General features: G+C 40.4%; 1 protein-coding gene across 4 annotated transcripts in view; it reads right to left on the bottom strand.

The window, feature by feature from the left end:
- hth (Meis homeobox homothorax) overlaps positions 1-18,195 on the bottom strand; it is a 162,435-nt gene that overhangs the window by 89,787 nt on the left and 54,453 nt on the right. For all 4 annotated transcript variants that reach the window (XM_090180557.1, XM_090180556.1, XM_090180560.1 and 1 more), the window contains one exon: positions 2,802-2,943. In XM_090180557.1, coding sequence (XP_090036683.1) covers positions 2,802-2,943 — 142 coding nt within the window. The remainder of the gene's footprint in view (positions 1-2,801; positions 2,944-18,195) is intronic.

Below are 18,195 nucleotides of genomic sequence, written 5' to 3' on the forward strand. Positions count from 1 at the left end.
AAATGGTCGCCGCTAGGGGTGCGCGCGCGACACACTGCACCCCCCGCAGCGCCTCGAGAGAAGCCGAGCGTATCTGGGAATTTCAGACAATGATTGATCGTTCCTTGTGAAAAAAGCCGCTCACGCGCGATTTCTCGTGAGCCCGTTGCTCTTACCAGAACTCGCCGACAAATATAAGGTACGGAAGATCCCCGCTACGAGTCGGGGACCTATTTCTTAACCCGCCTTATAAGCGCCGCCATTAAGAACGAAGCTAACTTCGGCGTTGCGAAATCGCCTTAGACACGGATACCCTTAAGTGTATGAAAGAAAATGGTGTGATAGGCAAGACGCGCTTCAAAATATAGTAAGATGATTACTAGACAACTCTGGACCGCAAAACGTAAAGGGTTCGAGCGTAGACTTCACAGACTTTCTAGTTATATTCGAGTATGTCAAGTTGCTCCTCGCCGACGTTACGACATAATCCCAGCCCCGAAACTGAGTGGGCAATGAACCAAACTAAGACGGATCCGCGTTTTCCCCTTTTATCTGTAATACTTGTTACAGGAAGATCGTTCATGCAGAGAAGATTGTCTCACAAAAAAGCCGGTAAACATAATAGGTATCTACTTGGTAATTGGCGAATGTTAGCCAACACTAATTTCTTTATATTTGAAGAAGAAAAAATGAAATTTCCATCCGTGGTTACGAAATGAAGTCGGCGGCGGCGGCGAGCGAGACAGTGCCACGCTACGATAGTTATTTTAATGGGACCGCCCGGCCTTTTGAAGTGTTCGGCGGCGGCTTTTAAAAGTCGATCATTCTTCATCGATATCGCCAAACAACTTTATGAAAAGCGAAAGAAAGCGCCATCTTGCGGGGGAACAATCGCTTATTATCACGGCACCCGCTCTCCATCGATCTAAGATTACGGTTGATGAAGACGTCACGTTGAACTTCCGTAGGATGTCCGCGACCAGCTACGCGTCACGGACTCCAGCGCGTATTCGTTCGGGGGAAAATAACGCGATATTGGGATATACGAAGCAAATGGCCAACAAAATGGAAAATTTTGGAAAAACATCGTCCCTGTTGCTTCCGTCGATACCGTAATGTGGAAATGTTGATTAAAGGCGGAGGTAGAGTGAAAACTGCGCCTTTCGACGCCAACCTCATCACCATCTGACGTGACGCCGCGACTTGATATAAGACTATAGATTTCGGTTGGAAATAAAGGCGGGCGGAGAGCGCTTCAATTTCACGCCGGTCTCATAGATCTTCATTCAACCACCCGATCCTCCCGCGTGTCTCTGCCCGAATTCCGCCTTCCCTCCCTCGACGCCACCCCCTCCAGACCCTCTAAATTCGAAATCGATAGTTTCCCAAAGTGGAACCCGGGATAAAAAAGATGACAAGACGAATAGTTTCGAGCATTCGCTCTAATCCGGGCTCTACACACCCGCGTCGTTTTCCTCGCAACCATCCGCGCCAGAGCCCAGTAACCCCAGTGCCGTCAATGGCAAAAAGAAGGATAGCCATCGCCTTTTCTTTCAGAAAACTTTTAGAAGAATACAAAACAGTCGAAGAAAAAAAATGCAATTCTTTTTGCGAAAGAAAGGATAATGTTTTAAATTTACGGTCGCAATTTATTCCACTTCGACAATAAATTCACGAATACATAAATTCCATACAACAACGCTTCGCTTAAGGGAACGCAATGGTAAACAAACAGTTTTTCGCAAATAGGAGCTTTAACAACTCGCGGAAGGATACTAAATTTCCTCGCTCAAGGGCTTATTAAAGTAATTTAAAGTACGAAAACGTTTTTGGTGGCTATTTAAGTTTGTAGCGTCTTTAAAACAGTCCGACATTGAGCACCGGTACAATTAAACGGGTGAAACGATTCGACTTGAGAGAATATTTCGTCGCAACCATTACCGCGGCGGCCTCCATCCTTGTCCGATACCATTTCGGCCTCCGCAAAACGCGCATTTCCCTTTAATAACACTCGGTTTACGGCAATCATCTCTGGCGCGAGACTACGAGAATCGTCGCGGGCTTAGGCCTAATAAGAAACATTCGAAACAACCCCTCCGCAATTAGTCCTCCTCGCGGGGTGGGGAGAGAACGCGACAAGGTGGTTTGGCTGCGGCGGAACGACAACGCGATATTTGCGAAACGGCAGCAGACTCCGTGTCAAATGAGCGTGAAGAAAGAGTATATTTCCACTAAACGGAGGAAACGACGTTTTACGAAAGGGTGGAGAACGGAGCCTCCCTCGACGTCAATGTAAAGGCGGCCAAGACAATTACGAATAGGCCACTGGGAGCCGCTTACAGTAGGCGTCGTTGCAGCCTCACCCGCGGACTCGACCGTACGATATATGGAGATTTTAATCACGAAGGCTCATTTGGCAATTAGTGATTAGGCCAAATTACTTTCTAAGGACGCGAAATTAGTGGCCTATCCTAATGATGGATACGCTAATAAAACGAGTTTCCCCCAGAAAAGTCGCGGATAATGGCCCGAAATTGTAATACGACGTAACGATATCGCATTCGCCCAACGGGACATGCCTAGATATAATTACGTGCCCGTAATCGCCATCTCAATCAAAAGTAGCCCTAATAAAAGGCTACGCTTTTTTTAGGATTTAACTGGGATAATAATGTCCCTTTTTACAGCTAGGCCTAATTATACGCGAATGTTTCGATAGATGGCGCTTAGAAGGAAAAAAGCGTCCGTGTCCACTTGACGCGAGGCGAAAGAAATGGCGTCGTAGAGCGCGGACGTGGAGAGAATGATAGAGAAAAACTCACCCGCTTCGCTGTTGTTGTCCGTGCTTTGTTGCGAACTAGGTTGCTGGGGCATGGGCCCCGGTGTCCCCGTGGAACCAGCCGGGGATCTGGCGTCGTCAACGGCTCCGGGACCATAAGCGTTTAAAGACTGCGACGGCGGACGCTGAAGAATGAAAAGAAAAGACGGCAAAACGTTACTAAAAGAGAATCCATTGTCGTGACAAAACATTGAACAAAAAATATTTCAAAGTGTCTATCGACGCGAAATGCGAACCTTAAAAATACGAGGAGGGGTCCTGGTTCAATAAGACCCGAATTGTACCACTTCCCCGTATCCTAATACCAGCTACAACGGCGGAGAGAGCTATAGGTCCCCGCGGTACCCAAAACCAGAGTCCCCGGTTTACGCTGGTTGAGTTTTGACAAACTTTGGGTTTCGGGGACAAGGGACAATGGCGCTTAAAAAATAAACGGGAGACCCCCCCTCCGTTCTTCTTTTCGCTTCGCCTCTAATCCGATTTCGTTTCATTCAACGACCATTGAATATTAAAGTGAAAAACATTGAAAAAGCGATGATATTATAGGCGTAAGTCTGACTGCGTTACGCGAAGGGCGCTTTAGAAGGAAAGCTCACGTGACTGGGTAACTGACCCCTAAAAAGCTACTTCCAACCTTTGTCCGACATTTCCTTCCTTTTTTTCCAAATCAACGATTTGCATTCTGCCGTTTTTGCTAAAAGGAAGGTTCAAGTTGTCCGGATTAAGGGATTGAAATCACCGCGTGGAAGCATCATATATAACGTACAATATTGTAAATATAGAAAGGCAAACATTTAATTTAATTCTGATAGTCGTTTGGAATTAAAATACCAAAAATGTTTTAATCTAAATGTTTAATTACTAGGTTTGCTCTAGCGACCCAATACAAAAGGGAAGTAAGCTGGCTACCAGAAGATTTAAACCGTTCATATTACAAAATAATGAATTATAAACTTCGACTTCAAATATCCGAGACTACAGACGGAATTTTAAAATTCGGTCTTCGCCAGGACAAGGTTCTTACGTATGTCTAGCTATGAACCAAACTTAAATCAGTTAACGTTTACAATGCCTAAGATGGTGACTAACTAACGAACTAATTTGAATCCTTTATATGGAAGCCTCACTCGCTAAAGCTCGCTTCGTTTCAATAATAATTTAGCTTTCTAAAATATGCCATGTTTTCCCAAATTCAGGCGGTCTTTTTAGGTCAGAGCAGATAATCCTAGATTCTGGATCTACCGGTAATTGGCTTCAGGGTTGCCACAATAATTTCAGATTCAAATTCCCGTTTTCCCTGACCATTTTAAAGGTATACTACATAAATCTTCGGTTTACTCTGTCTGTCACTGGAAGTCGGCTGACTCAGCCTAGTTCCAGTGAAAGACAGAGTAAACCGAAATTAGACAATTTTTAGTTTTATATTTTACTTTTATCAGAAGTTTATAAATTGAAATCGACCTACATTTCAGTACAAAAGTATTATTGCAACGTTAAAAAATAGGAACTAAATAATAAACATAGAATTTGTCAGATAACTAGAGTAAAATTACCTTAAAAAAGACAAGATAAAATTGAACTCCCTGACGTTTTATGGCCATTTTTAAATTCCAAGAAATTGTTCTAAACTTACAGGGTCTATTTTCTCTATTGAGACTATAGTTGAAGCATTAGTACACTCCATTTATAGTATTTTCATAGTATAAAAAATTTACATTCTTACACAGGAGATCCCCGTGGCGAAAATAGTCTACACCTAGGTAGAGCCCCAAAACCATCTATTACCAAATTTACACCGTCCACGTAATAAGAAATACTTTATAATAAAATTTATGTAATCGTAGGATTCGTTTCGAGTTTGCTCTTCATAAGAAGTTAAATTGAAAGAGATTTTATGCAAAACGAAATGTGCGAAATTGCCCATTTCGTTTACAATGTAGCCGAAGTGGAACTACAATATCATCTGCTAACTTTGTGTTATGAAATATTCACATTCTAGGTGAAAAAAGCTAAAATGGTATCAGCATTACTTTTGCTGAGGAATCTATGCAAAACATTAGCAGAGGTGTAGCATTTACACCTTATTTATTTCCTCTTTTCAGCGTAAATTAAACTTTTCAGATGCCATCCATCGAGCAGCTATAGTGCCCAATGGTAAAAGTTCGCTTATTTGCTACATTTTCGTTTACTAAATGTGATTAGTTCAAATTCAAACAAAAATCCAACAGCTCCCAGAATTTCCGTGTGGGTAGTCACTTTAGTTAACAGGTGTACAAATCTTAGGTAATCACGGATAATCGCTTAAGAAAATCACTGGAACACCGATAAATTGTGAGAAATCAGTGAAAATCACCGAGATTCTAGTGATTTTCGAAAATCAATAATCAGGTGTACAGAGATTTTACGAGTGCCTACCATCTAGGGAACTTCTCGCTTTGGCCGCTAGGGGACTTTATGTTAATTAAGGTTTCACGAGCTACCCTATAACTCTATCGAACAAACGAAACACCCACGTGTTTGCCTAGCATACAATTTTAGATCAAATATCATATAAGATTATCATAGATAAAATCTTAAAAAATCAACAAACAATACTCGAAACAACCCACGAAGGTCCAAAAACGCTACATTCAAAATAGCCAAGTATATAGATCATTACCCGTGTAAAATTTTCAAAAACATGACCATTCTTATTTTATCCATATTATACGAAACAACCGCTGTGCCGTGAGAGAAAATAAAAGCGAATTTAAAGCGGCGGGTAACAGCCATGAGCTTCGGAATATGGGATTGAATAATGGAAAATCGATTGAGGGGCATTTTTACGCGCATTTTATACGCGGAGGCCTTCTAAAGAGATATTCCTTTTTAGGGAAACACCACGCGGACTCTAATGTAGACTTTTTATAAAAGGTTGGGGAGGAAAATCCCCTGCCCCTCCCTATTCGGTTAGAAGAACCCCCGAAAAAGACCCGCAGACACTCGGCTGGTCCACTTAAAATGCAAATCAAGACTCCATGGGCGGTTCTCTCTCTTTTTATTCACGTGATTTAATGGCGAAAGAGAAGATGGAGAAAGGAGGCTAGCAGGCAATTGCCAAAAGAAGAGATGCCAAGTTGCATTCACGTTCCGCACGATCGACTCTCTCCGCTCTGTCTCCGCACGAGATTATTTATGGGACGAAATTTCCCAACTCGCCTAAACATAGTTGCCATCGAGAGATCGCGAACACCCCCTCCCCTAACTCCTTATTTGCAATTTCACGATTCAACCTCACGATGAAAGAAACTGTTATTCCTTTGTGTTATTTAATATTCTTTACCCAAAAAAAAACCTTCCCCCCTTTTTTTTTGGTTAAATTTGTACTTTTATCTTACACAAAAGTATCGGAGATAACAGTTTCCATTTTTAAAAATATAATGGTAAGCGAGCCTTAATGGTTAAGGAAAATTGAATATCCAAAAATTTATTGTCTAACGAAACGCGTACAGATGGAAGCACCCTCCCTATAAAAATGTACTTTCAAAAAGCTTTACTCGTAATAGGCCAGAAATTCAATTTTCATTATCATTTAGGCTGTAACTTACCCCCCGCGCCAAGGAGAATAGCTTCTCTCTTTGGATCTATTAAGCCTAAAAGGAACAGAGGGGGGAAGACGGTATATAATACGGGGGGGGGGGGAGAAGAACGCGATAAAGCGATTCGATACATTCTCCTTTTATCGGAAAATAGAGCTTCCATTCGGAGCCCTTCTCTTGATTTGATTTATAAAACTAATACATTACCGGAGGCCAACCAACCCTTGTTCCCGGAACTGGCGTGCATACACCGAAAAACAAGTTGCCCAGAGGCCGAATATAGTCCGGCGCTTAAAACTGCGCTCACGTTTATTCAAAGGATGAGGCAAATACTATTAAAAGCAATAGGCGCTTAAATAAATCATTTAAATCATTTCCATTTAAATAATGGAAATTTCACCTGTAAACAGAACGTCGTGTTTTTGCCCAGCCTTAATATGTCAAAAAAGCTCTGTGGCTGCCGTATAAGGGTGAAAAATTTCCATTATTTTAACAAACACTACATAAACAGTGACTTGCAGGTTCTGGCTCTCTGAAATATTACTTCTTGGCGATTTCCTGGGAGGATGATTTACTGAAGCGTCTATTGGAGACTTCACTCAAAACCTGTTAACCAAAAAGGTTCCTAAATATTTAAAATATATCACCCAACGGGAAACTCCATCGATTTCTAAGTTTAACTGGCGCAAAAAGAGTTTCTTTGAAACTATTTAACCTACTGCCATCTACGTTGATAGGCACAACGGTCGGTTTAGGGAGTGAGAAAATCTAATTTAACATCATTCTGGCATTTTAATACCCCTTCTTTCAGAAAAAAGCGCCAACATTCATTTCTAGACGAAAAATATTCTTCTATTAAAAATTCTGGATCAAACGTGAGATTTTAGGTGGACTGATCCTCGGATTATTATAAATTTAGTATACGACTAAAACATAAATGAACATTAAAAAAAGTGTCAAAAAAGGTTTCAATACAATATTTAATTAAGTGCCTTTCAAGCATCACGTAAGCAAACCGGTTTTTCTCCTAAAATAAAACCGGATTATCGAACAAGTTGCGACTCGATGCTTTTTCGTCACATCACCAGTAGCGGAACTTGGAAAAAATAATGGTAGACTGGCCTCGGCTAATGACTACGCTAAGCGTTAAAATCTCCTTTCCACCTCCATTTATCAGTTCTTCGCCATGCCTAGATGGCGTTAAGCGCCGAACTAAAAAAAAAAGAAAGAAGGGAAGACTAAAAGTTTTGGGGAGATAAAAGGGGAGAAAAGAGAAGCTATTGTGTCCCCATCTTTTGATTTAATTTGGCTCTCGTCGATATTTACCCAAAAGCTTTCTGGCGTTTGCCCATCGCCAAAAGGATAAAACAACGAGAGAGTATAGCCGCCCGGAAACCATATTTCTAGATTTTTGGAGCGATCCGAGCGCAAACACAGCAGCTACGTTTGACAGGAAAGCCAACGCGGAGCGCCCGAAAAGGACCGAAATTCAATTTAGGAAAAGCGCGCTTTATTTAAGAGCGCGGGAGGATGGGGAGAGATAAATTCTATACTTTTTAAGAGTCAGTCGAGTCGCGAGCACGCTGCCTTTTGACGGGTATATTCTCCGGCTTTGGCGTCATATTGGGTTCAGCCCGGCTTAAACTATAGTGCGGGAACGTGGTGCTCGCGAAACTTATAAAAGGATAATACTCTCCCATTCTCACTCTACCACTACGAGCGGAATGTCCATCAGCAATATTTCCTCTCTTTACGCAGCGGCGCTATCTCCCGCCAACAGTCGTCGCTGTGTACATAAAAAGAAATCGCACCGAGAACTTTTAAAGACCTTTCTCAAATACGTTTATCTTTATGGTAAAGCTCAAATTAAAGGTTTGGGAAATACTAAGCCCATCCCACCCTGCCATGGCGACAAGGGCGTGGCCACCTTCACCGTGGCGCCATCCCTACATTCATTGCGGAACTAATAATAATAACAATAATAACAGGCCTTCCTATAAAGTAACATTGGTCCACCCGTTGCTGCACCTTCTGCTGGGTTGAGTGGCTTGCGTCAAAGGTGAGACCATCAGTAGTAGGGTTCTGCTACCCATGTTGGATTTGTCACCTGTCCGGGCTAGGGGGACGCTGGCGTAGGGCATTCTGATGATAGGCCTCCGGTGGTATCGTCTCCGTTACTAGGTACACCGGGCTATAAATTCTGACACACTGGTCTTCTTGTTTAGATGTATCGGACGTAGAAGTGACGTTTCATTATGATAGCCAATAGACGCTAGCATAAACTATTTCGCTACCTGAGAGCAAAAGTCAAGTAAGTCGAGATACGTGACTATTGAAATCAATTCAAAATGAGAATCCTTAAATGAAGGAGACTCAGTACAAAATTTTCAATATATATTTTCACTCTATTTTTAACAATTTTAATTATTAGATTATCATTGTTATTATGCTAGATTTCGTACTTAAAACTGGTTTTTCTCAAATAGGGGTTTTCAGACTTGATTGACTCTAGCTCTAAGGTAGCGATTTATGTCTTATTCAACTTGTTAAAAAGTTTCACGCGCGTCTTGATATTTTAGCGTAAATGGGCTCGAGCGATTTCGCGCGTGCTTCCTGAAAAAAAAACAATGCGCGAGCCTTTGACGCTAAAATATTAAAGAGCGCGTGGAACATTTTAACAAGTTGAACAAGACACGAATTAAAATTCAACGAGTCACCCTTTTTATAAAAATCTAACCTTCAAACTGAACTGAACTCCTACGTACCTCGTGACGAAAGCGATATATTAAAACAAGTTCGGCAAGCGTAATCACTTATAGAAAGGCTTATTTATATTATTAATAATCAGCTAGACTAATAGCCAAGATACCACCTTAGGTCCAAGTCGTCTGCTAAAGCTGGCGCTTGGTTGAATGACTCGTATATTTTGTCAACCTAGGGTGGGATTGTCTTATTACTTAAATTTTATTTTATTTATATTTTAGTTTTTATTATTTAACGAAATTATTTTAAACAGCTTTAAGTTTCGAAAACATTTTAATTGGTTTTGTTTCTGGGTGTACTGAAGAAATATCAAGGAAATGTATTTCAATTTGAAACTACGGACGGATGTTCGTGTACGCGTGTAACAGGGAGTTAACTGGTTTGAACGGTTTAGAAATGACGATTTCTCTCCCAATTTCCAAACCGACTTGGGCGTAGCATAAACCGTTGAAATATTTCAAAAACCCGTCTCATTTAAGAATATAAGCACGCGAAAATTAGCATTTGATCTCATTTGTGGCATTGTACGTTAGACGAGGTTTTAGATCGCTGAACTTTTGACTCTTAAAGCGGAATCAGATGAAATTTTTCGCGTAAAATCACTTTTGGGTTACGTTACGAAGAATATTAATTTTAATTAATTTAAAAATTAATTAATGTAAACAACACATCATGGTTGATAATTAACATTTATTCCGTCTAAATTTTATTTACATCATTTATTTAAATCGCGATTTAAATCAAGTGATATTAAAAAAATTATGATTTAAATTATGTTCTCTAGCAATGTCAATTCCGAGCAAACTAATTTAAATTTAGTTTTTAAATAATATAAAATAAAGTTAATGCAAATTAATTTACATTACCATTGCCCTAACACTTAACCAACTTAAAAGTTAAACAAATAAATAAAAATCTTATTAATATCAAATAAATCGATTTTTTGACTTTTAAAACGTGCGTGAGTCTGCTACAGTACAGGTTTCACGCGAATTATATCAGCAGCATACTGAGCATAGAAAGATGAATACTTATTACATACTCCTGGTTTAAAGGAAGTAGAAACTAGATAGAAAAGTAGTCGGCTAACACTGGTTTTTAAAGTAACTAGCGCCAAACACCCCAAGCTTCTGATAAACGTAGCAGCATATATGTGAAATTCGTTGACTCACTTTAAATAAAAATATTTTTTGTATAATCAGACCCAAGGCTGAAATGTAACGAGGGCTTCTTGGCATTTATATCATAAACGACACGAAATAAACGTCGGTAGATTGTGATTTGGCGAGCGAGCAGGGACCGAAAGAATTCGGAAAATATTCTATTGTGACGCTGGCCCGGCTGTTTAGCCGAAAATTACACTTTCAAATGAAGCCGCGAGCTTTAAGCGGCGGAGTGAGAATTACAGAGGCGAAGGAAACTTGTCTAGTTTGGGCTGCCTATAAGAGTACATGCAACCGCGTATATGGAAGAATACCTTTGAATAATGCATGCCTTCCAGATATACTGGCGAATCCAAGCTGCCATAATTACCTTATTAAAAGTCCATTTTTTAAAAATTATCCGCCGCTGCTGGCTCTATTCCTACACGTAATAGCCGACCATGTAATTGCCTTCGCTTCAAAAAATAGCGCACGATCTGTACGGAGCCGAAGCCGAATATTATTGTATACAAATTAAACTTCTGCAGTGTCGCCAAAAATTACGTATCAAAAACGAAAGGAACCAGGGGGGGCGATAGGGGCGGAAACGGGCTCTTCGGGAGTGTTAGGCCATGAAGAAAAATGTGGGATTGGAATATCGCATGATAGGAAAAGGGGGACGCGCGAGAAACAAGACCAATTTTATATAAAATATTCTCCCTCGTTTAAAGGCGAGACCGAGGCTTATAAAAGAGACACGCGTGATTTAACATTCGATGAGAGCCCTTAAAAAATATACATTTTCTCTCTCTCATTTAGCGGCGTTCTTACATAAGGCCATTTTTATAACCGTCCATTGAAAAATGCCGTTTAAATTAAACGGGCAGAAAATTACCCAGCAATAAAAATGGAACCCCTCCATTTTAAAAAATGTTTTGGAAAATTTGGTTCGTCGGCGGCTGGAATAGAAGGTCATGGGAAGTTGAAGATGAAAAAACAACACGTCAGAGGCTTTCAATAAAATAATAAGTCATAAACTCTGAGAAAAATAATTAAAGTTTACGAGCATATAGAGGTTTTATCACGGGTTTGGCAAAAATTTGATAGGGCCTCGTTGAGATCGAAACTAAAAAGTGTCGCGATAACGACTTCCGCAGCGCGACTCTGCAGGTGACGAGACACCCTACACTACGGATTATCTTTTACAGCCTTCGGATTATTATTACGGCTTTCCCGTACCACGACTCGGATGGTATATTCTCCGAACGGTACAGACTTTTCCGGCATCCTCACCTTTGGACTAGACTTGACGGGATTAAATCTGATATTTCCTAAACTTCTAGGTATAAATACTTAAATTTAATCCATCCATATTTCGGATCAGGGTTGCCACAGTTTTTCCACAATCAAATTTCCTGACTTGTCCATGTTTTCCCTGACCATCTCCGGAGATTTTCCCTGACTTATTTTGGGCCAATATTTGTTATTTTTTAACCTATATTTCAGTAAACGTTTCCTATTTGCAACCGAAATTTACCTGATTTTTCGACTAATGTTTCAAATTCCCTGACTTTTCCCTGATTTTTAGACTAATTTTTAAAATTTCCTGACTTTTCCCGGATTTTTAAAACTAATTTTTAAAATTGTCTGACATTTCCCTGATTTTTAAAACTAATTTTTCAAATTCCCCGACATTTCCCTGATTTTTAGACTAATTTTTTAAATTCCCCAACTTTTCCCTGATTTTTAAACTAATATTTTAAATTCCCCAACTTTTCCCTGATTTTTAAACTAATATTTTAAATTCCCCAACTTTTCCCTGATTTTTAAACTAATATTTTAAATTCCCCAACTTTTCCCTGATTTTTAAACTAATATTTTAAATTCCCCAACTTTTCCCTGATTTTTAGACTTTTAATTCTCTGACTTTACCTGGTACCGTGGCAACCCTGTAATATATACCTTTTATTTAACTTTAATTCTATAAAATAAATACTTAACCGTAATAAATACTTAAATTTAATCCATCTATACTTGGGATTAATATTATCTATATATTTTACTTAACTCTTATTCTATAAAATAAATAAAAATTTTATATAGTAAATACTTAATCGTAATAAATCCTTATTATTAATCCGACGTACGGATGGATTACATTTATCTATATATTCTACTTAACTTTTATTATATAAAATAAATAATTTTTTTTATATGGTAAATACTTAATCGTAATAAATACTTATTATTAATCCGAAGTACGGATGGATTAAATTTATCTTTATATTCTAATTAACTTTTATCCTATAAAATAAAGAAATTAATTATATCGTAACCCGTCGATACTTCTACTTTCGTATTATACAAATTCAAGTTCGGCTAACAGATACTGGGGTGGTAAACGGAAGAGCAAGATTATGTAAGAAACTTTAGTAGCATTTATAAGCCCGTTGGCGCGACTGAGCACGTAGGGAAGATAACAGTTTCGGTATAGGGATGCTAAAATCACTATACTCGCTCCCTCTTTTTTCTTGCACAGTTTCATTTTATGCCCGAGAGTTTTGGCTAGAGAGACTGGCCATTATTTCCCTATAGCGAAAGGACTATGATAGTCGAGAGGTCGGTTGCGAGGGAAGACTTCAACCCACGCACTCTCCCCGCCTTTCAGTCCGCGCGACCGAGTGGAATTTTCATCTACTTTATCTTCCTCCCACGACTAGAAAGAGCGGCCATCATTTTTGCGAACCTTTATGTGGCTCGTAAGAACAAACGTACGGGATATAGTTTAACAACTTCTTAAAAACAGTAAAAGCGAACTCTTTCCCCGCGCAACGAGGTTTTTAAAGAAATCTGCTAGATCCTCTTTCCTGAAGTGGTCACGTTTTACGGAATGTCTTATAAAAATAAATCTCTTTTTGATTTACTCCCCAAACTCGGGCACGGAGTCGCGGAAGACTCCCCAAAGAGCGGATATTTTTAAGAAAATAACCAGGATCCAATAGTTTAGGGGAAAAAATTAAGTCAACTCTGCTACAAAATAAAATTGGCCGTTTCGGCTACGCTACGAGAGTAGGCGGGTTTCCGATAAGCTTCGATAACACGGAGGCCATGCCATAAAAGGTACTCTATTCTTCCACTATAGAGAAACGTGGGAGCTACTATTAATATGGCCGCCATTATAGCAGTGTTTGCGATTCAATTGGAAAATGTATCCCATGTTCCTACTGTCGTCCTGCTATAATGCTTTCCCTATTTTAAGTAAGCAGGGGCGAAAGTTGTCCAGATTTCGAAACCTTATTCATTAACGGTGAAATTTTTAAACAAATCATTGTTTATAAAACAAAAAATAGTCAGCTAGGCTAATACCCAAGGCACCACATTAGGCCTAAGTCAGCGAGCGACCTTTTAAAGCCATTAATTCAGGTGGCCGGGTTACAATGCGTAGAAAGGTGGTGGCAAGCCACGCGAGCCAACAGCTCCCTACACTATAACTATTACCGTTAACCTCAACAAGTTTTTATGGAAGGGGAAACCGAAGAGCTCGGGAAAAAACCCCTTAAGTCAGTGGGGAGAGAACTTGCAAACTCAACGCGGAAGGAGTTGTTTCGAGTTTTCACCCAGTGCCACAAGCTGGGATCGAGCCCGGCTCCTCTTGCTGCGAGGCGAAAGTGCTAACCACTCCGCCACCCAACTCAAGAACGGTTTTCACTGATTTATAATGGTGTTATATTTTTAAAGAAATGCTATTACCTTAGCCCAAAAAGAATTTCGCGGATGGGCGGCCCGGGCCCACATTTTGGGGCAAAACAAAGTCTACATAAACGAATTTAATGATGCCTATGCCAATGTTTAGCTGGCTCTCGACAATTTGGATAACGTCGAACGAAATTAGACCGCTAACGATTACGAAACTAATTAGCATCGGTCCATATCTGGCAATCACAAATACGGAACTACAGGTGTTTCGAGGCAGGGAGCAATATAACGCAAGGGCTTTCAACAAGTAGGTTATAAGTTCTATAAGGAGTAAACGAAATAATATTTCGCTAAATGCTTCAAAGTGTTTTCATTATTACGGCAAATGTTTCGTATAAAAAAAGCTTTGTGATCTATAAATAACGGTTGGCGGGGTGTCGAGGCTTTTACGAGAGAACGAAACTAGGATAAATAAGATTAGGGCCTCGCTTTCTCTTATCGGCGAAAATCCAATATTGTGTTATCACTTCGACCGAAGAAAAACCCTAAACAAATATCGCTTCGGCAATTTATAAAAATTATAACACCTAGGCCTTGCGTCATAATATTTTTCATTTCCCTAAGTTTGGTCAGAAGTAAATGAACCGAAGTTATCAAAATAGCGCTCAGAATCGGAGGGCATTTTTCCTTATGAAAATGATGAGAAAATTTAGTCAAATATAAGCTTATTTCCATTCCAGTCTTTTGACGTGATAAATTGCACTTGGGAATTTTGGGTATAGCTATTTCTATGTATGAAAAATAGTTACATAAAAACAAAAACTTCTTTTTTAAGTCAAGGAGCGCGCAAACTTTCAAATTCGAGGTAAAAATGTAACTTCATAGGGAAAACGCCTCCAACATGGGAAGTATAGCAGTCTGATAACTTCGGTTCATTTTCTTTTGGTTTGGTGTATAATACAAAAAATACATCATTTATATTTTACGATAAAAGTGTTAATCTAGCCCAAAATTGTTTACTTTTCCATTGGGAGTGATTTTTCCGCCAAACAACGAAATCATGCACTTCACGGTTTACGATTTATATCATTTATTTAAGCCGTGTAATTTTGTACCGTTTATGTAAACCGTACAAAATTACACTGCTAAGGATGTGTACTTATTTATGAACAACATTTTCCCAGGGTAATAGTTTTGGAAAGTCACAATATGGTGCACAATTTTTTTCGGAAACCCGAGAATCACATTACCAGTATATAAGAAGATTAGAGCTCTGCGAAACAGATAAATTAACTGACAAAATTTCGATTAATCGTAAATATTTTGGTTAACTGTTTATTTATGGATATTATCCATGGACAAACAAAGATTTTACATGAAAAAATAATTTATATTTTCAGATAATTGTAGGTTATGATTAATTTTAATCCAAACGCCGAGCTCTAAAGAAGAAGGATATTTCCTCTCGTAAAATATATATTATATACTTCTGATAATAAGACTGTACTACTGAGAATGGTCTATCGTTATTGAATTTGTAACGGAATATAGCACGCGCACCGCGACTATAAACGTGAAACAGGAAGAAAAAAAAGGCCGATTGAAGAAGTGATTATTGTTCGCGGGGGTGGGACGAGTATATTGTTAGGAATAAGACGCGGGCGACAACATCCGAGGATCCAAAGAAAATAGGGTGCTAATTTCCACGTCCCAGTTCATCTCCTTCAACTTGGCGCCCCGCGAGAGAGAGAACTAACAATAGTTCTCTGTCTTGGCTTCCTCTCGGGAAAATATCTCTCGAAAGGAAACAAAAAAACAAAAGAGTCCTCCGCGAGGGAAGCCGGCAAGGAGCCAAATATCTTGACTTTCAGCCTAGGACCCTTCAGAAACAAATAATCATACACGACGCAGCCTTCAAAAAACGTCCATCCTCTTCGAGAGAACTGGTCGCGAACGCTAATACGAGAGTAGAGCTCGTGCCAAGGACTCATTGTGGCGCTTAGCAACTGAAACCATGGACACTTTGGACAGTAAATTAAGAGGACAGGTTTTCGATACCCTTCCACAGTGCATTTTATTTCTCCCCGCGTATCAATCAGCTCGAGAGACTCCGAGGGAGTCTTGCAAGGTCGTTTGTACCACGTGATCTTAAAATTTCAAAATTGCAATCTAATGCGGTTGATATTGTTACGTAATTTTGGTTTTTTAATTCAATAAAAACTATCAACTGATATTTAGTATATCATATTTAATCTATAAAACGTGAAAAAATACCTTTTGACGTAAAAATGAATTTCGTGTTTATCTTTTTTGTTTTTTAGAACAGTATCGTCCACTCTTAGCGATACTGGTTTTTTTCAAATAACCTTGGCCGACTCCCTTAGTGTGATTGGTTTACGGGGGCTGAAACCATGGTTTTTACCGATCCTCTAAAATCAACTATCCACGCTGAAACCGTTCGAAGTTTCACTGAAACAAGCTGATGGATTCCCCACTGGTTGAAGGGGTTTTCCCTCAAGCTCTTCGGTTTCCCCTTCCATAAAAACTGGTTGAGGTTAACTTTAATAGTAGGAGCTGTTGGCTGGCGTGGCATGAAGGGCTTGCCGCCACCCTCCTACGCATTGTAACCCGGACACCTGAATTAATGGCTTTAAAAGTCGCTCGATGACTTAGGCCTTCGGTGTTAGCCTAGCTGATTATTATAATTATTATTTATTATTATATTGCAAATAAGAAACTAAATCGAAGGCGGAAGAAGAAGATGCAGATTTAACCTCATCCTTCGCTTTGAGCTCGGATCAACGTCTACATTTATCGACCGTCGCAACAGGGAGACAAAGGCGATGGTTCTGGCGAGACAATTGCTTCGCGGATAGAGCCGTAGCGGGAGCAGGAACGGGGAATATGATCGAGAGAGCTCCAAGGTTTATATAAAACGAGGCATCGGTATTCGAACAATAAAAAGAATTTTCCTTCTTATTCGGCGGGGCAACGGAGAGCCCAGAGACTCCAGGGACGCGAGAGGGCGAGCCGGGCCTCTAATTGGAATGTCGTAAAACCATTAGCCACTTCTCCTCCCGCGCGCCACGTCCCCGCGGTCGACGAGGGACCCCGAAGAGAGCGCGGGAAAGAAGAAGTTCTGGTAAGGCCGTGTCTGTCTGTCGAGGAAGAGAAGGGCCCAAACGGAACACGACAAGTCGCGGCGGAGGCGTATTATCGCGTACGCCATTAGGCTAAGAGGAAAACCAAGAAGAGAACGGCTACTGATTTCCACTGGGATCACGAGCTCGCACTCTAACCTTTACGGGTCTATACCTCGTCCGCCACTCTCGAGCCAACCAACGCCTCGCCGAGTAAGGAGAACTAGATGGTACCCAGACCATCAACGTCACGAGGTGAGAGAAAGGGTTAGCGAGGCAATTTCTAATTTAGAAAATGCTCGTGTCAGGAAGTTATTACGAAAGTAGCGTCTCCAACAACCGAGAGGGACTAAAGCAAATTTATAGGTCTCCCGACCAAAAATAAAGCGAAAATTCAGCCATAGCTACGGGGTCCTTACCGTTTTGTCTGGGCAAAAAATATTCGAAATCCGTACTCCGTTCCACGCTTCAATCTAAACAGGTCGGGGCAAAATGAGTGCTGGAAAAATATTGGATATATTCTGATTTACGATTCGGGCGTGGGAGTTGATGATTTTCTTCCCCGTTGGCCGCGCATCCCATTCCGGGCGGTTGCGGTATACGGGTAAAAGGCCAAAAGCCGGCGCGTCTTGGAGGAGTCAGGGCAGAAATAGCCTATCTGCAGTCGCCATTCTCGTGGGAACACTTATCAAAGCGGAAGGAGAAGCCAGAGAGATCCCATCCAAACCTCCCCCGAACGAAACCCGAAAGCGTATATACGCGTTTCCTATTAAATCTCCCGATCATGACGAGGGCCCTTATATTTCCCGATGCCGCGAAAGCCCCGCGTTTATCTTGGCTGTAAGCAAGGACCCGGGCCAAGTAGGAGGATCGCCAGAGACACGGAAAAGGACGCCCGGTTTATACCAAGCGCGTGGATCTCGACGCTATCGTCTTTTTGAGGGGGCATACGCTATACACCGTATAATCCATTATGTATGAACTCTAGTTCCAGCCCGGCGCTCTACTCTATTATCCGCGCCAGATAAGAGTCATCCTCTTCCCTAAAACGCGCCACT

This window comes from Leiobunum rupestre, chromosome 7, assembly GCF_980474605.1.
Source record: "Leiobunum rupestre chromosome 7, qqLeiRupe1.1.hap1, whole genome shotgun sequence".
NCBI lineage: Eukaryota > Metazoa > Arthropoda > Arachnida > Opiliones > Sclerosomatidae > Leiobunum > Leiobunum rupestre.